This window comes from Bombus pascuorum, chromosome 8 (genome assembly GCF_905332965.1).
Source record: "Bombus pascuorum chromosome 8, iyBomPasc1.1, whole genome shotgun sequence".
NCBI classification, from domain to species: domain Eukaryota; kingdom Metazoa; phylum Arthropoda; class Insecta; order Hymenoptera; family Apidae; genus Bombus; species Bombus pascuorum.
This window is the reverse complement of record NC_083495.1, coordinates 1761139-1780864: the sequence shown is the minus strand read 5'-3', so window position 1 is coordinate 1780864 and position 19726 is coordinate 1761139. Positions and strand designations below refer to the sequence as shown.

At 33.4% G+C, this 19726-nt stretch overlaps 4 protein-coding genes across 11 annotated transcripts; 2 read left to right on the top strand and 2 right to left on the bottom strand.

The window, feature by feature from the left end:
- The first annotated feature begins 86 nt into the window (after positions 1-86).
- On the top strand, positions 87-1335 carry LOC132910205 (WASH complex subunit 3). The gene is made up of 4 exons (XM_060965779.1): positions 87-312; positions 410-574; positions 665-933; positions 1181-1335. The coding sequence occupies exons 1-4, from the start codon at positions 262-264 to the stop codon at positions 1242-1244; spliced, it is 549 nt and encodes a 182-aa protein (XP_060821762.1). The 5' UTR covers positions 87-261; the 3' UTR covers positions 1245-1335.
- On the bottom strand, positions 1324-6816 carry LOC132910209 (large ribosomal subunit protein eL42). 3 transcript variants are annotated; one of them, XM_060965785.1, is made up of 4 exons: positions 6766-6816; positions 1702-1875; positions 1500-1616; positions 1324-1419 (listed from the first exon to the last, which is right to left on the bottom strand). In XM_060965785.1, the coding sequence occupies exons 1-4, from the start codon at positions 6799-6801 to the stop codon at positions 1399-1401; spliced, it is 348 nt and encodes a 115-aa protein (XP_060821768.1). In that variant the 5' UTR covers positions 6802-6816; the 3' UTR covers positions 1324-1398. The 3 variants fall into 3 exon arrangements, with proteins under 3 accessions (XP_060821768.1, XP_060821769.1, XP_060821770.1); XM_060965786.1 differs by lacking the exon at positions 6766-6816 and adding an exon at positions 6628-6657; XM_060965787.1 differs by lacking the exon at positions 6766-6816 and adding an exon at positions 2238-2288.
- Positions 3449-10901, top strand: LOC132910202 (acidic leucine-rich nuclear phosphoprotein 32 family member B-like). The gene is made up of 3 exons (XM_060965772.1): positions 3449-3854; positions 7831-8005; positions 8132-10901. The coding sequence occupies exons 1-3, from the start codon at positions 3747-3749 to the stop codon at positions 8197-8199; spliced, it is 351 nt and encodes a 116-aa protein (XP_060821755.1). The 5' UTR covers positions 3449-3746; the 3' UTR covers positions 8200-10901.
- Positions 10902-11152: 251 nt separating this feature from the next.
- On the bottom strand, positions 11153-19567 carry LOC132910187 (embryonic polarity protein dorsal). 6 transcript variants are annotated; one of them, XM_060965747.1, is made up of 12 exons: positions 19199-19515; positions 18355-18441; positions 18050-18273; positions 17733-17976; positions 17518-17661; positions 17242-17432; positions 17013-17151; positions 14721-14813; positions 12913-13072; positions 12573-12826; positions 12331-12494; positions 11153-12255 (listed from the first exon to the last, which is right to left on the bottom strand). In XM_060965747.1, exons 2-12 carry the CDS (start codon positions 18404-18406, stop codon positions 12103-12105), a joined length of 1818 nt encoding a protein of 605 aa, XP_060821730.1. In that variant the 5' UTR covers positions 18407-18441; positions 19199-19515; the 3' UTR covers positions 11153-12102. The 6 variants fall into 6 exon arrangements, 4 of the variants coding, with proteins under 4 accessions (XP_060821730.1, XP_060821729.1, XP_060821728.1 ...); XM_060965746.1 differs by having other exon boundaries at positions 12331-12497; positions 19199-19512; XR_009658706.1 differs by having other exon boundaries at positions 12028-12255; positions 12331-12497; positions 12577-12826.
- Between the last annotated feature and the right edge of the window lie 159 nt (positions 19568-19726).

The window sequence follows — 19726 nt, the reverse complement described above, 5'->3', positions numbered from 1 at the left end:
TGAATTATCTTTACTTGTATTTATAACTTATGAATTTTCAAATAGTTTGTAATGTAATACACTTTAAATACCCCGCCTCTTGTACGTTATCCGCAGAGTATTTCACTAGAGGAGATGTATTCTGCTATAGCTGAAAGATTTCGATTTTTAGTGAACATATCCTTTCGCGAGTCCTACATGATCCATGGGAGCAATGCGTTAAAAGTTCATGACGTCTGACAGTTAGACAACAAACACAAGAAATAACATCTGAAACGTACAATGAATGATTACAAAATACCAATAATCGAGCCGACTATCGATTGTACAAAGGTGCAGACATTGGATTTCAGCATTCTTCCTTTTTTGCTGCTTATTCATAATAAGACAATTTTACACCTTTCTATATGTCTTATATTTTTATTGCCAGGTTCCACCAATTAATCAAAAAAGGACAATTTCTTTCATTAATCATTTCATTGTGCATACTGTAACATTTCTTAACAAATTTACTCTATCATGCGAAGAAAGATTATTGGAATTTGAATACAAGTTACAGAGGATAGAGGCTTCACTAGAAATTTTAGAGTCTTGGGTATGTAATTATTAATTATTTTAAGTAACTTATACAAATGAATTTATTTAAGAAGGTTATTTATAATTTTTGATAATTTATGTTTTACAGTTATCATCTGTTCCTGTCTTGGAACAAGATCAAAGTACAAAAAGTATTATAAAAAATAAAGATAGTAAAGAGGAGGAAGAAAGTACGCCTAAAATAGATGAACCTGATAATAGTAAAGCAGATGAGCCTGAAGATACACAGGCTGAAAAGCAACCAGTGAACAAAGATCCACGCTATGAAAAATATTTAAAGATGGTACACTTTGGTGTGCCAAAAGAAGCTGTCAAATTAAAGATGGAACAAGAAGGATTGGATTCATCTATTTTAGAGTAAGTTATATTTAAAATGTCCTAATATTTTAATAACTGAAATTCAAATTTATAATAAAATATAATAATAAAAATTAACCAATGTATATTTTGAAATATGAAAAAATGAATAGAAATAATATGGGGTAATAATTCCTTTTGCAATGAAACATTTTCTAATTTTGTTAACTTGTTTTGTGCATCATTTTTGATATCGTACCTTTATTGAAGTAATTAACACTATCTTGTATGTGTCTTACATTAACAGTGATTCCCAGCAAACAGCTTCTAAGGTGAAATCTACAGATAATGGTAAGAACAAAGGAGATTAAATACTTAACTATATTCATCTGTTGAACACGTGAAATATTTTTACGTTATAAAACATAGTTAATAAAATAAACAACTATACAAATTCCAGAAGATTTATTTCATTTTTTATTAAATACACATAGAAAGTTAACATACATAACTTCATACATAATCCTAGAATTGAATCATTTGTCCCTGGAAAAAGAACATTATTTAATCAGTTAATATATACATATATCAAAATATTTTGGAAGAATTACATACAATATACTTACCTTTCTTTTCTTATCACCTCCTAATTCAAAATGTTTACATCTTTTAAGAGGGATTTGTTTCCTATATTTGCATTCTGTACATTCCATCCTTAAGACAATCTTTTTGGTGGTTTTTGCCTACATAAGAAACGTGAAATTAGCATAAAATTTTAACTGTATTAATAGAATTAATATCAAATCAAGTAATATTTTAAAAATATACCTTCTTCCTGAATATAGGTTTCGTCTGTCCACCAAAACCTTGTTGTTTACGATCATAACGTCTTCTACCTTGTGATGCATGACGTTCTTTACTTTTTTTATACTGTGTTACTTTGTGAGGTTTATGCACTTTGCACTTCTTACAGAAAGTGCGTCTTTGCTTCGGGACATTTACCTGAAATGATTGAAAGAGACACCATACTATTCACTTACTTCCAGATGTACAACAAAAATGATAGGACTTAAATTAACCCTTCATTTCTTTTAACTTCAAATTATTTTTTTTATTAATATTTTAATAATATCCATCAATTCTCTATTTATTTCTAAAAACGATAATAAAATGTCACTTTTGGAGGTTATGTTAATACTATTACAACTGTTACTTCTGTCTAAAAAGAACCATAGAATATTTATACTAATTTTTCACAAATATAATATACGTTGTAAAATTTAGCGTTAAAAGTAATATTGCAATAAGATTATGATTGAATTTATGGATAAATTATGTATATATCCAATTGAAAGTTTACCTACCATCTTGAATGTTTAGAAAGAAAAGGAAATGTATCTTTGCCGGAAATTGATATACATATATATATGTTTGCGCATGCGCAAATATTATACACTATACAAAATCGAAAATTTATTGTCCTTGTTTAATTAAAGAATATAAGTATTAATGTAATATTTAACGTGATATTATTTTACAAAATTTCTTCCAAGCAAAATCATAGTAAAAACAAATATAACTGTTTTTAATTCTTTCAAAGACAAAATTTCGATTGCATATTGGATATACGCCATTAATAGCCGGCATCAAAATTGGTTTAATATATAAGACGCTCAATCAATAACAGCAATTATGTTATAATATTTCTTTCGCTGTTATTCTTTATAATCAATTTATTTATTTTTCACGACTTATTGTTTATTATGATAAAGTAAAATTTCTTCTACATATTCAGGGATTATCAAGATTAAAAAATATTGCTTAACGTATAAAAGAAAAAAATATAATGTTGATGTATAATGTTCTGTTTATCGTGTAATTTCTTACACAAATGGATAGTAATTCTCTAAATAATTAATTAAATCGACTTGTAATGATCATTGGATTCATTTTTGTTCTAGTTTAATATAAAAAAGTTCGTACATATTTAATATATTTGTAAGATATCTTTCACAAGTAAAAAAATCTTAGAAATGAAACAACAATTCATTGTCGAATTTTCAGTGACAGGTGTGCGTCTGCATCATTCAAAAAGCTCGGCTCTTTTATCTATAGGATAATTCCCGCCATGATCTTTAGAATATGTTACATGCAATATACATTTTAAAGTAATAATTTTCAAAGTATACAGAAATAATTATTCGTTTCATCTAAAATTTTGGTTTTCCTTTATATATATTTCGATTTCTTTACAAAGGAAATATCGGAAAAGATTTAAATGTTTCGTACACCAAAGATTATTTGAATCGAGCGACATAGCCTCGAACCAGACGGTAAACTCAGGCCACGAACTCTCGAACCCCTCGTCCTCCGCAGGATTTAATTTTATTTATACGTCAAGTGGATGGATTACGTGGAAAACTTTTATAAGAAATAATAAAAGATTATGTAGTGTTATAACCTTTCCAATTAGGTGCAGTGGCACGTCGCGAAAGGATATTATGATTTCAACCAATCAGACATTTATCGAGTTTCAAACCCGCGCCATCTTCATTTTTGAACAAAGCCAGGTTGGATATGCTAGAAGCGAGCTGAGACCGGGTAGTAGTCCGCTTTGCGCTATTCGCGCCACAGTCGTCAGTACGCGATACTCTCCACTCCTGACTGGTTGTTCTCTGTCTCACCCTCCTTTCCCCTCTTTCTCCCCTCCTCTGCCCCTTGGGTTTTCGCCTGACGACGCTGCTCTCTCGGGCATTTCGCCGGAAACCGACGCCGCGCGAGGACACGGAGTTTTGTTACGTGTACACATTTCTCTATCTTTTTCATCATTTGTAAGCAGACACGCAGGCATCTTGCTCAACGCACGATTCGCCATGAGTAGCAAGGAAAATAACGAGGTCGCTGTCGAGAAGGTGACTGAGAACGACAAGGCTTCCGGAGACGCGAAGTGTGAGATCAAAGGAATGAAGAGGCCAGCGGAGGTGAGTTGTTGCGCTTTTCCCACTTCATTTTTTAAGTACCGCTTTCTCGACCTTTTTCACGATTGTACGTAAGCATACACGTACACACGAAAGCACGTACACGCCGGCTTACACCATGCTTCCGCGCCACGCTGCTTGATCACGGCATTGTCTACCATTTCGGTGTCGTATTTATATAAGCCTATGAAAGTTCGTGAACATTCTTCCGATCTGATTTTTCTCCTTACACATTTTACGTAAATATCTGTGTCTTATAACGTGGGATAATAAATTTCTATTCTACTCGCGATATCGTTATATTTTCATGGATAGACGACGGGTGGGCGGGCAGTCGAGTGGCCGTTTCAACCGACTGACGGCATGGAAGAGAAGATAGGATGCCGGCCGGCATTTTCATTAGACTTCGTATTTTTACAATGTTAAAAAACATCCGTTTCTGTGTATACTTCGGAGTGGAAAAATGACTACGTAATTGCGATGTTTTCTTGATGTAATGTGAGGGACGCCATCGTATTTCGCGTGGCTACCACGAGCACGATGGTTCGGTTGATCACCCCTGTTGTTACAATGTCGTCTATAATTACCGATCTAGCTAATATCAGATTCAATATTGTCTTTCGCCTGTATTTTGTTAATGTGAATGCGAAATTCGGGCGGGATATCTGAACTACTAGCGCCATGTGCTCATTTCCATTATGTTTTCGTGTTATGCACTCTCAGAGCTTTCTATAAGTATTCAAGGTTTTGTAAATTTCGTTGAAACTATGGTTCATATTACTTGGCATTCTTTCCACAAGATGGTCGCCATTTTTATCTAGAATATCAGTGTTATAGCTAGGAAAAGTGAGCATCCCGCGCATTTTTCCGACCGCCGTTGCTGCCGCCACCACTACGGCTGTCGGTTTCCATTATGGCGCCCGAAACCAAGCCCGCGTTCATTGTGCTCTCTCGCTTGCTCGTTCCGTCTTCTTCCTTCCTCTTCTATCATTCTCTCTTTTTCGCGCGCGCGCTTATTCTCTCACTCTCTATGTCGTAATTGATCGATAATTCGTTGTAAGAGGGTTAATCGTGTCTGACGGACGATCGATAGACTAACACATATCTGTTTCAGGTCGACGTGTTGCTCTGAAATTGTTTACCGATCTGCGTGCATAAACACCGCGCTGAAGGCTTCCTTTCTCGCTTTGCTTCCCTCTCTCCCCTTCTACCCGCGACTCTGTCGGCGTTCGGTTCTCTCTTTCCATCGAAAACCCCACGCGCACAGCCAGCAGAGCAACGCCATGTATTATATACCCATGTCTCTCCTGCCTCTCTGTTCTTTCGTAGCATACCGCGTAGTGTTACGAACCTTCGAGAAAACATCGTTGTAATTTTTCATCTTAAATCGGACCGTCATTCGGCGCCGTGATAGGAATTGCTTATTTTTCCTCGATATTACATTGTACGACTACTATTATAAAAATTGTAAGGTAAAATTCATGGTCGAAAATGCCGGTTATCCACACTTTCGGCCGCTATTGTAGAAAGTCGTGGCGGCGTCTTCGCTCAGCGGCAATAGTATGTCACGTGGAAACCACAACCGTACTTGTTCGGAATAGTTTCAAATATTCCCATTAGTATTGTACTTGATAACATCCTTTTAATTAAAATATAAAAACCGTTAGCAGTATTTATTTAAATCTTTCTTGTATTTCATTTCAATTTTATTCAATCATTAGTTAGATAGTTTCATAAATGAAATTTATTTTCATTTATGATTGATGCCTTGATGCGAGTAATTACGTGATCACTACGATGAATATTACTCGGGACTCGCAGATTCTATGACGCAAGCGCATGTAGATAATAAAGAACATGGAAGTGAAGAAAAAGGCGGGAATTTCGAATAAGGTTCGGATATCGATATATTTATTGAATATGAGTAAAAAGTTAATGTATTTTTAGCGAAGAACAATATTGTTATTTCTATATTTCATTAATTTCTGCGTAATATTTTTGATATACTTATATTTAACCTTTAATAGTACTATTATTATACAGAATGCGATAAGTGCCTACTTCTTATCTCACTAAATTAGTATCCCATGATTGCATTAGTATTCTCATTTAATTATTCTTAATTTATTTACTTCACATCTATTTAATTTCGTTTTGTATTGGCAAGCGAAAATGCTTCTGCTAACTCAATATGATCAAATTAATACGTGTTACAAAAGAATTATATAACGATTATTCATGGCATGGCTTACCCGACAGGCGAGAGAAATGAAATGAGTTTATATGATAGGTTATGAACGTTGGGTTATCTGTAAGACCTCGTGATTAGTAATAAGTTGATAGGTAATCGTGTATGCGGGATAATAAACAAAATCGTCATTTCGTGACTACTGGCGTCTGTACGTCACTGTCGCTTACTGTTTATTGTAAATCACACCGTAGCGTCATGAATGTAATAACAGTAGCAAGTAGTTGCAAACAGATTCTAGTTAAAAAAACACTTCAAGTCTCAGTCATAACACTTAGCTGCCCGAACAACAATGGTTTTTATGAATAACAGGGTTTTTTTCGTCATTTGATCGTATCTGTAGAATTTTGTATACGTGCTATTTACATTTCACCGTATCGTCTTAAGCAATATTGTAAAAATATCGTTTATTCTTGTTAGTGAAATTAATAACCATTAATATTTATACTTTGTGCTTAGTATTCAAGTTTGTGAAATGAGATATTACATTTCATTTGATAAAAGCATTTGATAATATGAGACGATTACCTTGAGACTGTCCATTCGCGATGATGCTACAATTTTAGATGTACGATGACGAAGAGAACAGTGGAATTTATATACTTCAGTATATATTCATTTTTTTACAGTATATAAACATAATATATAAATTATATATATACATACTTTTTGTTTGAAAATCAGAGCGACTCTTAGTTCCATGCACGATATCCGGGCACGCTGCTTCGTATTTCTCTTCTCCCCTCTTTTCCTTTTCGTGTGCTTTACGCAGCACGAACACATCCCCTTCTACAAACATGTATCGTAGTCGTCTGCCAATCCCTACGTTTCTCCCACCATCTAGTCTTAGTCGATTCGACCCTTTGATTGGATGATGCAGTTCTGTGAGTTTTCTATGCCCTCTTTCCTCGTACCGCCGATAGATACGGCGCGTGTATGCTATTACGACAATCCACCCTGGTCACGAGTAATGCTGTACGAACACAAGTTAAGGTACCGGCATTTCAAGGATCGTGTGAAGCGCACACTTTACAAAACATTATCGTTTTATTTTTGTTTGTCCGGTTTTAGAATTCGATATGAACCTTTTATAATGACTTACATTTCTTAGCTGTACATAAATGTAACTATGATAAGATTGAGCTTTAGAGTAGGCTTTCATTTCAAATATGTACTAAAAATCAAATGTACAAATTTATGCATCAAAAGATTGTCACATCAACGAATTAAGTTAGGACAGATTTTTTTGAATACATACTTCTATATTTATCGCTATCTTTTTTTTAATTACGCCTACTGGGTTATCAAGTTTCATATTTAGCGATAGTTAACATCGATTTTAACTTAAAAATTTTCCAATGTTTTTAAACTCTTTTTTATTAAATGTTTCTTGTCTTTGCGGTTTTCTTTCTCATCAAAGAACTCGCTGTTTTTTGTACCTTCCTGTTTCGCCATATTTTAACGGAAAATCCCCTCCACTTTTCATTTCCTTATGGTTCTTGGCGGGAAGGGAGCCTTCATCCGTTTCCCCCTCTCCTTTATCTTTCGGTCGCTGTTAGGATTCTCTTTATCTCTGTAATTCTTCTACTTCTTTCTAGAATGTATGAATTTTGAACGTATGGCAATGTAGTTGAAATGAGAGAATTATTTTTAACGTCGTTTCAATTGAAAACCTCGAAATAGAAATATTCTCCGAAAGCTCAAACATATAATTGTTGTTTTATGTTTTAGGAAAAAAATGATGATACGAAGAAACAGAAGAAGGAAGAAAATGGTGATGGAGAGGTAGAAGAGGAAGAGATAGAAGAAGAAGTCGAAGAGGAAGAAGAAGTTGATGGAGATGGCGAAGAAGATGACGAAGATGATGACATACCAGAAGGAGAAGAAGATTTAGAAGAGGGTGAAGGTGAGTTGAGAAATTTTCCATTATTTCACGAAACATTATTAATGACATATAAATCTGTATGCGTCAAGGGAATCGATATTCGTAATTGGGTAAAGATATAGTATATTTGAATCCCTTTGTTTATAGATGAAGAGGAAGACGACGCAGAAGGTGAATTAGAAGGAGAAGTAGAAGACGAGGAGGAAGACGCATAATGAAAAAGGAGAGAAGAGTATGTAAGTAAGAAAGGAGGTAGGCACATGGCACCGTCGTCGATCTTCGGCAGTCTTCTCAGCAAACACTTACTCTCATATTGAGTGGTTGGTAGCAATGTTGAATACCCATCGTGCCCAAACCCTATTGCCTCCCGACCTACGAGTAAAAATTGCCACCTCACCGGAGTTGTGGTGGGCTGACACACATTAGAAGCAGCCGCAGTTCTACTGTCTTGGCTCTTCGCAATTCTGGTCGTCTAGCCATCACCAAATGCTATTAGGTAGTTTGAATTAAAACTGTATATTCGTCGTTGTGGAGCTTGTACATGTCGATTCCATTTAATACCTAAGTGCTTCGTGCGCAGCCGTACGTTTGGTATATCGTGTATGTTCTCAAGACAAATTTATCGTTTTATTCAAACCACCTATTAACTGGTATTTGCCGTCATCTGGCTTTCTTCGCGGGACAATTTTATAACGGAAACTTATTTAAGATATAAAAAGCTCTATTATATTTAAATAGTGTAAAATGAACATTTGTGAGTGATTTTTTTACATTTGAAATCAAATTTATGTTTGTAGTTCGACGAATGTCTCTCACCTTGTGCGCGTGATTGATTTTCCTTTTCAACCTATATGTGTATTTGCAATGACTTTGCAAGAGCGCGAGCGGTTAAAAAGAGATAAATAAATAAAATAGATAAAGTGATGCGTAAAGAAACAAAAATAGCAGATAAATAAATAAATACATAAAGCCAGAAGGACATCTCTCGACATTCGTTGTATATTAAGAAAAATGAAAAAGATTTTGATAATCTTTGAAATCTCTGTTTCGTGCTCCTGTTCGATCCGAGAGAAAAATTAAAGTTAATATAACGCTCGCGCTAGATAGTGTGGATGAGTAATGTGTGATTAACATTGCATAATAATTATACATAATATGTATAAAGTTATGGAATAAGAAACATTTTATTATTAACGATAATATTATGTAACGTAATGTAATGTGGAGAGGTTGTTATGATTTAGACTTCGAGTATATAGAGTAGGGAGAGAATTTTTATTTTATAAAGCACAGATATTGCAGAATATTGTTTTATTTTTTCAAAGTAAATATTCAATTTGTTTAATACATACGTTTCTTGTATTTGCTTAATAATTTTAAAACGAAGTCACGTAGCGCATTTCAAAAATCGTCAAAGTTGTAATGCAGAAGTTATCCCGAGGGTTGAAACAATATTAACTACAACACTCTCCCTATTCGACTGCACTCATTTGATCGTAATTTATTCGTATTTTATGTACTATGGTTTTATCTTGACTTCATTGTCATGGACTACTCGAGCAATGATTCGTTGACTGTCGCAGAACGGGTGACAGTATTCTCATTATGGCGGTCGCCTGTGCACACGGTGATCAATGTCTTATTAATGACATACCCATAGAATTATTAAAGGTGTCAGATAATTTTTAATATATGAGTTATAGTACTATTCACTGGTTACCAACAATTGAAATATAGATGCTCTTTGTGCTAAAGTCGGTGGATCTTTGCAAATGGATTGGTCCATGTCACCACTTATTTCGGGAGACTGGTAGATAAGAAATGGGTGAAGAGACATTGCGGTTACGATACCATTGTACCATAGCTGCATAATAAATAAAGGTAACGATAATTTGAATGCGAGACGATGTCCCACGTTTTAATGTACAAATATTTTCGAATGAGATAGTTAAATAAAACGCAGTTAGATCAGAGAAAATGATTCGTTCTCGTAAGTAGTAATGGGTTTAACTTCCGAAAACAAATAACAGTAATAGCAGTATTAAAAGAATGAAAAAAACTGCTGCTATTCGTGGACTGAATTCTGCTACATAGAATCCGAGGAGATGGAGTGGTCTGTATACAGATGTTTATATGATAAACTCAATTTATTCGACGTTACACTGAAAAAAATAAAATTCGAGTACACACCATAAATAACGATGTGTAAAACATAACAATTTATTGTATTGTTTGCAGGCCATGTCATCTCCAGAACTCTGTTACTGTACTGTTTTATACACAATCTGCTGATGTATTTACACGTGTTCACTTCAAGATAGTACTTTGACGATTATGTTGACAAAGAACTATTTTGAAGTACAGGTGCCCGAGCAAAAATGAGTACTTTAGCGTTCATAGTATACAATACATACACTATAAGCATAGGTCCATTTAATTTTATTAATACAATACCAAGCCCCGTTTGCAACATGTTCAAAAGATATGAGGATAGACTTGCGTTCTGTACTTTGAGCTGGAGATCACGGAACTTTTCTATCCTCTAGTACTGCACGCGACTCTGGAAATTATTTACTGGTGCTAACGGGTCTTAAATCAATCAGGCTGAACGCCTAGATACCGTTACATCCCTACGTTTGTTAGGTAAGGATTAAACGAAAGAAAAAAAGAATTTAAGAATTTAAGAATCTTAATGAATCTGGTAATGAAACATGTCACAATTAAAGGTAAACGAAATCCTAGGCTAAGAATTTGGTTTGTGTGTTCATAAGTCTTGTTCAAACTACTTTTGTACAGGATACCATCGCATCATCACTTTCGACGTAAACAGTAACCGATACCACAGACTATATTTCTGCCCATTCCATCAGAATTGAACTTTCATTGTATTTTTAAGTAAATACATTTTGGAAAACAACAGATGTTTTTTTATTCTTCACGTGTTTGTGAAGGAACGCGTCTTTCCCTACTTATTACTTAATATTTAATCGACAGCTCACTTTTTCAAAGTTAATTTAGACTAAGATTGTTTTTACGTACCTTCTATATATGTACATATAAATTAAGAATTATATGTGGCTATGTTATGTAAATAGTCAAGAATAATTTACAATAAAACATGTACGTAGTGTGTGATACACAGGATAAAAATTACTGAACTCCAATATCTATGTTTATTTACACGTATAATTGTATGTAAAATTATAATGTATTCTTAGATGTAATTGTATATATAGTAAACATATGTACTTAAGTATAATGTTATTTATATCTGATATATACATATTGTTTATTTATAAAATAATTCCTGTAATAATGATTTTAAGGTAATGATACATCGGATACCGGGAAATTAAAACACCATGAATATTATATGTATAAAATCTACGGCGGAATGTAACCGTAGTTATATAATACTAAAATTTAAGGCAAAAGAGTTTAAATATAAATCAACGTACCTGGACGGAACATGTATTATTGAAAATTTTTTAATCGGATTACATTAGGAGCAGAGCAATACGTTCAGATATTACTCCTAATACAAAATATATATATTTACAAATTTGTAGTAAACATAAATGTGTAAAGAATAAAAATCAAACGTTTGTATAAGCGTACGAGATATAACAGAAATTAATGTTTGTGGATATTTATTTTAACTAAATAATTTGTACGAATATTGCATGCAGATTGTCTTACAATATATTATTATTACAATAATACACTGTATTTTCTTCTATGAAAACTATGAGTTTTATTTTATACAATAATTCATATTCAGACACTTTGCATGCACGTCAAAACATGTAGATTTCAATATACTTTGATCACAGTCACAGCATTTTGTATATCACTTAATAGATAAATATTCCATTCAAGATATTGAAAACAACGATTTTTAAAGATTATATAAAAATATCAGCTGTGTTTAAAGCTGATTATCGATTGAAGAAGTATTTTACAAGATTGTACAGTAATGTACTGCGATATAATCACAACCAATTAAATATTAATTACATAATACATATATTCATGCAAAGAAATTTTTGTTTAGAGAATAATGTTTATATAACATGTTTTTTACAATGTTATCAATATCAATAAAATATTCAGCTGTTTCAGTCGTTAACTTCCCGCGTTGGTTTATACATATTATTTAAAGTGCACAGTTCCTGAATAGTGTTATTAGTAATTCTTGTAAAACTATCGGTCATATTATTACTTTCTTCGATGTTGTTTGATCCTGTGTTTGTCTCTTTGTTCGTTTCCGGCTAGATTTAATAAGAGATTAATTTCTCATTCATTTGATACTATCACATGATAAGCAGAATTGTAATATACAATACCTTGGTAGAATCTGAAATAGATAATCCACTGGATAAATTTTCAGAAAGAGCGGTATCAAAAGCGGCGAGTTCTGCCGAATCAAGTTGATTAAAACTTAAATCAAAACTGTACTGTCGACTGTCCATATCTAGAACACTTGTGACATCTGCCCCTTCCACTCCACCTGCTATATAAATTATTATTTCAAAATAATGGTACAATAATGGATTGATGTAATAATGTGTGCAAATACTTATACTACCAGCATTGTCCAACGATTGAAATTCTTCATGATAGTTTGATGTAACTCTGTTTAACACTAATTGTTCTTGCGGGTGTACTTGTAACATGTCATGTACATATGGAAATTGTTGTTGTGCATACGTTCCGGTTGATGGTTGTTGTACGATATGACTGCTTGTTGATTGATATTGCGGTGATGGTTGTGATTGAATAAGTGCTGAGTTGTATGGACTGTACTCTATCGGCGATGCACGACCTGGCGATACTTGTGGCCTGTATAACGTATTGAAATTTTTTTAGATCCATTGTTCTATACATCTTATTTTTTAAGCAATAGTTACATAAAAACTTTGAATTACCTCAACGTTTGCATACTAGATTGCGGTTGTGGAGAAGTGGTTCCCATAGAATATAACGGAAAGGATCCTCCACTTCCGATTGAGCCTCCGTACGGAGATATTTTTTCTGATTTGACAATGTTAAAATTGTATTGGATCGGTTGATTTAACGCTGCAGCATCTACAATTGCGATAAAACAAATAAATATCTACTAATAGAAGAACAATTAAAGCAATACAAGTTCGTTATTTTGTTACTTACTACAAATGAACAACATTTGTCTTATAAATTTGTTAGATTCAGTACAATTTATATTATGTTAATTTTGGAACACGATATTTTAAAACAATATGACAGAATTTATTCAGAAGAAAAATGCACATTATGATTAAAAAGCACATAATAATTATAAAAAAGTAAAAATGATCAAGCTACATTTAAAAAGCGAAATTTTTAAGTGAAGGGGAAGGATCAGTTATAAAGAAGATGCATGCAATTTTATATATTTTCACTCCAAACGTCACTCTATAAAAATTGAGTGTCTTGTATTGTAATAAAAAATACAGTCAATATTGATTAGCAAATATCAACAAACTAAACTAATATTATCATATCGTACCTGAAAAATTTGTTTATATAAATATGATTCTTTTAATCTGAAATTGATTGGGAGCAGAATAAAAACACGTCATTTTCATTATTAAGTGATGTATATATGTGTATATATAGATTGATATATTCTGTATATATAAGTCATACATTTTTTTATATAGATATAGCCTTTTTCTTTCTCAAAGCAGTTTATAAAAATCTCTATTGCCATACAAATATTGCACATAATTTCTATTCTTATCATTATATTGCTGAGTATTTAAGTACATTATTTTTATACGAGAGCAGAATACTTGCGTATTATTCAAGTTGTACAGCCCGTTTTCATAATATGTTGCGTTATCGCTAACAATGTAAGTATTTTTGTCATCGCATTAATGGATATAAAAATAGTATCCATTCGCGTAATCATCATTAATAATTACAAAAATACAACTTTCTTTTTAAATGTACAAAGTCACTGCCCTCCAATCATTCAAGTACAAATTCCAAACGTTTATATAAAATACGTTCTTAAAAAAGTATAAAACAAGATTCTTCATCAGTGCGTGAAAATATATATATATATATATATATATGTATATATATGAGTATAGTATTTCTTACGATGAGGATTCGAATCCATGAAAATACATATATCACTCTGCACAGTGGAAACTTTTCATAATTCTTTTAAGTCAATCTTTTGTAATTTTAGGCACTATTGTACAAAATTTGACGAGCAAAATATGTCATCATAAATACAATATTCTTAAATTTGAATGTTTCCAGTGTGCAAAGAGATTGGATTAATCGTATAGTTAGTATGACATGATTTAAGGGCGCTGAAACATAGATATTCCGACAAATGTAAATTCGCGATTTGTAAAAATACAGTAAACATGTTCCAAATGTACAAGTTAGATCAAATTTTTGGAACTTTCAACAAATTTCCTATATTCATTACAACAATCATTACAACAAATCGGGCTAATAACCCCATTCAGAAAATGCATAACGTATTGATTGCTGGCATCACTGAGATAGCTTGCCTTCGTTTCTTGCATACAGTATGAGATAAATGTAAATATGAAAATTAGTTCCAAAGAAGTAAAACGAGTAAATGTAGTACAATGTATTCTAAACAATTTTGAAGATTCGACGACGCCAATGACATTATTCAAACCCATTCCCATCAAAGCTGTAGAATTGAAGACAGTTTGATAAAAATACTCACGCTTCTCAGCTTCTGTCTGTACATGCCTCAAAACTAGCGCGTTTGGGCTGTTATTAAATTTTTGTCGTTTTCGCCTTAACGAACCAGGATCATCTATAAATGATTGTACATTAACCACGTGATTTACAAACATTATTATATCAATTTTTTCTGAAGGCAAAAGAGCTTACGAGCTTCACTTCAAAATTCCCTACCACTGAAAACATTACATCTGCACAATTGATTAAATCTTTGGTACAAAATAACTATGAGTTACAAACAAATAAAATGATCTTCATATTATTATTATAAATTAAGTACTTATTCTAAAACTACAAACAAAGTGGTACTTATAATCTTGGGACGCTATGAAAAAAACTTAACAACTTGTCATAAATAGTAAAAAGCAATGCGCAAGATTAAAAATATAAGTAGCAACACTGTAAAATTTGACTAGAAAAAACGCTAACCCTTTGACAATAAACAACGACTATCAGCTGAGTTTATACTTCAGCTAATTTTTAGGATGCATATAAAGGGTTATAGAAACAAAGTAACAATTTGTACCCTGACTAGAACAGTATTGAATTTGTTTCAGAGCATTTTAATCAAGATAGCACAACACAGATTTATCATATATCCTCTTTTCGTAATAAATTTGAAATATATAAAATGCATCTCTCTCTTTAGGACGCAAGTACATTCAAGTTACAAGAATTTAAGTTTTGCAACTGCAAATAATCAGCTTCATTCAATTACAATGCTTTTCGCTTCTAAAAATGTATTACTAGAGAAAAATGTCACTCTCAAATGGTAGTAGATTAGAAACAACACTATTAAACATTCAAGCAAATTACGTTTCTTTTTTTTCAGAATAAATTTTTCCACCTTCTACTGGACTATAATAGAAGGACATTTCATCAAATTCTGACACAGTTGCATGTGGTGCCATAGCAGTATACAATGCATAATGTTCAGCTTCTGTTAATTCAATTCCATATGGTGGTGTTTCGTCACCTTCCAATTTAAGCGATTTAACGCTATTAGTACTTATTGCACTAGGTCTTGAAATTTGTAATTGTGGGCTAGTTGGAGTATTGTTTGTTGTCAAATATGAAACATTTCCTGTAGAACACAAAGGCTGACTATTTTCTTTTGATACATTCGAAATTGAGTCTTTATCTTTCTTTGCTTTCTTTGCAAACAATTTTGAAAATAGTCCTTGTTTTGAGTTCTTAGTTAGAGTAGCAGGTAGAGAAGGTAAAGTTTTGTTTGGTGCTTCAACGAATGACTCAGATGTTATATGAGAGGATATAGGACGAGGTAGAAGAGGCATAGAAGGCATTTTGCGGATTCGTTTCGGCGGTAAAGGCGGTAATCTCTCTTCCGTTTCCTGCGTTCCGTCTCTCTTCGTAGTTACTGGAGGAGAAGGACAAGATTGATTAACATCTGCTTTTGGTATACATACGTCCTCATACTTCCTCTCGTTCGGTAAATCAATAAATTCAATAGGATTTTTCATAGCCATTTGTAAGCTGGTATAAGTTTGATTATCGCAAACGTCAATATCCATAGATCGGTCCGTTGTATTTTGTTCAATGGCTGCTTGCACTAACTTTGTATGGGTATCTGCATATATTTGATCTAATTCAGCTACTTGTGTCAATAATTCATTGAAGGTCTTATTGCAATCCTCCGTTGTTTCTGTTTTAAAATCTGTTTCATTATCTTTCTCTTTGAGACACATTTGACCCTTTTGCACCCATTTTCCCACTTCCGAATAGTCGAACCAATCGGAATTATTTTTGGATATATCTGCATTCTGCTTAAATACACACGTGTTGTCAGCGGTACTATCGGATTTAGTACAAGTTAAAGTTCCCGAATTGTCATCATTCATTTCTTTATCTATATACTTATTATCAATTTTGTACATTCTATTTATTTGTTCATTTTCTCTAGTTTGTTTCTCTTCATTTATTGGGATTTCGTTATTTTGATAATCTATAATAGTGCTTTTAATATGACTTACATTCTGTGAGATATTTTGATTCATTTCTATATTTCCATTACAAGAATCTAATGTATTTTTTACGTTATATAAATCATTTAAAGCGCGTAACGCAGAAATTTTGTTACTCGATTTTTTTACATTGAAATCATCATTATTATTATATTCATCGACATTACGCGGAAATTTAGGGGTAACGTTTGAAAATAATGCCGATTCAGTGGCTAAGATTTTACTAAATGTACTATAATCTGTTTTCTTCCTGGCAAATGCTTTCCGTAAAGACCAGAAAGCAGGCCTACCTGCACCGAGAGGTAACATCTGAAAAGGTAATGGTTCGCTCGTCGCACCATCCGACGGTCTTTTCAGTTGAATGCATATTTGTACCGGTTGCTCCACTTGCTGCATGCGATATGTGGGTGTTTTGAATGCAATTGCTGTCTATTAACATAAATCAAATTTAAATTAAATGAAGATGTATAATATATACAACGCGCAACATTCTACACAAACGTTAAACATCGTACATACTTGCTTATGTACGTGAACGGGCTGAAAATCACCAAATCCTTCCCAAATCACTTGCCCATCCTTCTCCTCGAAAAATCTAACTTGTATATCTTCCTTTGCAACCTTCTCGCATAATAAAATCATTTCCATACCACCAGCGACCGACGCATTAGAGTGACTGAGCTTGCATATCACAAGATCTGACATTGCTTCTGAAATATTTAATTATTTAAAGAAAAATTAGACAATTAATTTTCCTTTGAAACTGAATATAACATATAATTAACTTAAACATACTTTTATCAAATATAGGGTCAGATACAACTGGTGGTAATGGCACATTGAATTTTCCTTTTTGTCCTCCTTCTAAGAAAACTTGAAAGCACAATCTCACTGCATTTAGATCAATACTAGTAGGTTGTCTTTTGTGTTCGAAGCCAGCTATTAGAAAATGAAACATAATTTGTTTTATGTCAAACACATTTACATAAATCTATTGGATTTCAGCTTACTTCGAAAGGGATCTACACGAATTTCCTCTCTTATTTTAAGTGCCTCTTCGATATCCTTTTTCTTAACACACTGAATACCAAGATTTGCAAATGTGACTGTCATATTTTCTGATGAGACTTCTACTGTACATACACCACGTTTACATGCTTCCTTTCCAACAAGATTATGAGGATGAGGTCTGTGTGGTTGATCTTTTGTTACACATGATACTACAACTACAGCTCGACCTTTATATCCAGCTATCTGTAATAAGTATTATTTATTGTCATATCATACTAATTCCAAATATATTCTATATTTTGTTCTTACTACTTACTCTTATACTAGGAAATGTTTTGTTTTCTGGTGTACTGTTTACTCCTGGTATACTACCAGCCGATCTGCCTTCACATTCATAGCGAAAACGTAAAGCTTTACTTGCTGGCTGTTCTATTATTTCAACATATGGCAATAACCTCCCAGTATTCATTTCCAGTGGCAGTTGATCCTCCTTTCCACTACATTCCACGAACCCAGGATCGGTAGTTTGGATGACTTCAACTGTACCAAGAATCTTAGATATAGTTTGAAACATTTAATATGAATATTATATAAACATATAATAAAATTTTCAACACTTACTGACATCACTTATATTTATATTTCCATCACTCATATCATGGAATTGTTCCATGCCTCTTACTGTTTAATGCATCGAACAGTAGCCATCTGAAAAATAAATTCTGTTTCAACATACATTGTCATTTTGTATGAAATAATACCTCTACATTGTATTTCATTGTTGTTAAAAAAATTTGTTTAACAATTTTGTTGAAATAACAATGATTATAAAACAATAAACAAGTCATAAAAATTCTCTTGACTGCTTGATGTGTGTTTTGAACGTTTTGTCAAAGGAGGAAAAGTAACCACATGAACCAACACTTCACAGAAATTTCGCAGCATCGAGCAAAAAAAATTGCGCGCGCGTCTCGTTAAAATAAGAATAAGATGACAAGTGCCTGAAGAACGATAAATACCTAGGAGAAAATGAAACGATAGCGCAGAGGAGGAGGTGGATTGCCAGATCGATTTATTCGATGTAAAGAAAATCGAACGTTCAAAAGTGTGGATCGCGCATCTTTGCGGAAAATATATATTTATGTCGCAATGTAGGCGATGATTGACGCAGAATATGTTACGCGTAATTTTTTATTAGTACCAACGAGAAAAATAAGCGCAAGTTAACGATCATGGATAGAAGTTTTGTGTTAAACTTCTAACCAGCGGAACGACAGCTGTTCACAGGTATAGTTCCAGAGGCACTGCACACAAGTGTCCCAAGTCCCAAGGGAAGAGAAACGAAAGTAGAGGGCAAGGAGGGATGCTACGCTGATCCAATCATTATTTTGGGAAAGCCTAGGTTCGTACAAGCCGTGCAGCTATAATTAAACTATCGTAGGACAATGTGACGAGAAAGACTTGCCTGCAGTTTGATCAACATAGTAAAGCACTTTCGAATCTGAAAGCACGCGCACTGTTTTGAATAATTCTCTTATCAAGAAAAATTTGCGTCTCTGTGGTTTCTTTGATAAAACGCACACTGAATGCACACCGCTGCGGTAATTTGAAAAAACGCAATTTAATGTTTAGATCAGCGATTAAATTCCTTTACTCGGAAAGCACTGCTGCGCACACCATTTGCACGCAACATAAAAGCGTGCACGGCCGTGACTAGAAACGAGACTTAACGCGGAACAACATTTCGTTCGGACTTTGTATCAGTACTGACATGCTCGTTGCTTTCAATGGTAGGAGCAGAGCAATGTACGCTTCGTGGATACGCGCAAGTACGCGTACTCTGATGCTTCTATACTCACGGCCCACAGCTAACACTCGAAGCGAGTGAACGCGTGTCGGCATGTATAATATGGCATGTAACTACGTTTCGTAGTTACTTCCTCGAAATCCATATATCGATGACGTCGAACACTTTAACATTTTATTCTTGATG

What these genes read in the sequence shown, in the direction of transcription:
- LOC132910205 (XM_060965779.1), top strand. Translation starts at nt 262, where the DNA reads ATGAATGATTACAAAATACCAATAATCGAGCCGACTATCGATTGTACA. An exon ending in TAGAAATTTTAGAGTCTTGG is followed by an intron (nt 575 to 664) that starts GTATGTAATTAT and finishes TATGTTTTACAG; the next exon opens with TTATCATCTGTTCCTGTCTT. An exon ending in TTGGATTCATCTATTTTAGA is followed by an intron (nt 934 to 1,180) that starts GTAAGTTATATT and finishes TTACATTAACAG; the next exon opens with TGATTCCCAGCAAACAGCTT.
- LOC132910202 (XM_060965772.1), top strand. Translation starts at nt 3,747, where the DNA reads ATGAGTAGCAAGGAAAATAACGAGGTCGCTGTCGAGAAGGTGACTGAG. An exon ending in GAATGAAGAGGCCAGCGGAG is followed by an intron (nt 3,855 to 7,830) that starts GTGAGTTGTTGC and finishes TTTATGTTTTAG; the next exon opens with GAAAAAAATGATGATACGAA. An exon ending in AGATTTAGAAGAGGGTGAAG is followed by an intron (nt 8,006 to 8,131) that starts GTGAGTTGAGAA and finishes CTTTGTTTATAG; the next exon opens with ATGAAGAGGAAGACGACGCA.
- LOC132910209 (XM_060965785.1), bottom strand. Translation starts at nt 6,801, where the DNA reads ATGGAACTAAGAGTCGCTCTGATTTTCAAACAAAAA. An exon ending in CTCTGATTTTCAAACAAAAA is followed by an intron (nt 1,876 to 6,765) that starts GTATGTATATAT and finishes CAATCATTTCAG; the next exon opens with GTAAATGTCCCGAAGCAAAG. An exon ending in GAGGTGATAAGAAAAGAAAG is followed by an intron (nt 1,420 to 1,499) that starts GTAAGTATATTG and finishes TTCTTTTTCCAG; the next exon opens with GGACAAATGATTCAATTCTA.
- LOC132910187 (XM_060965745.1), bottom strand. Translation starts at nt 18,406, where the DNA reads ATGGAACAATTCCATGATATGAGTGATGGAAATATAAATATAAGTGAT. An exon ending in TCGTGTAGATCCCTTTCGAA is followed by an intron (nt 17,662 to 17,732) that starts GTAAGCTGAAAT and finishes ATTTTCTAATAG; the next exon opens with CTGGCTTCGAACACAAAAGA. An exon ending in TGACCCTATATTTGATAAAA is followed by an intron (nt 17,433 to 17,517) that starts GTATGTTTAAGT and finishes TAAATATTTCAG; the next exon opens with AAGCAATGTCAGATCTTGTG.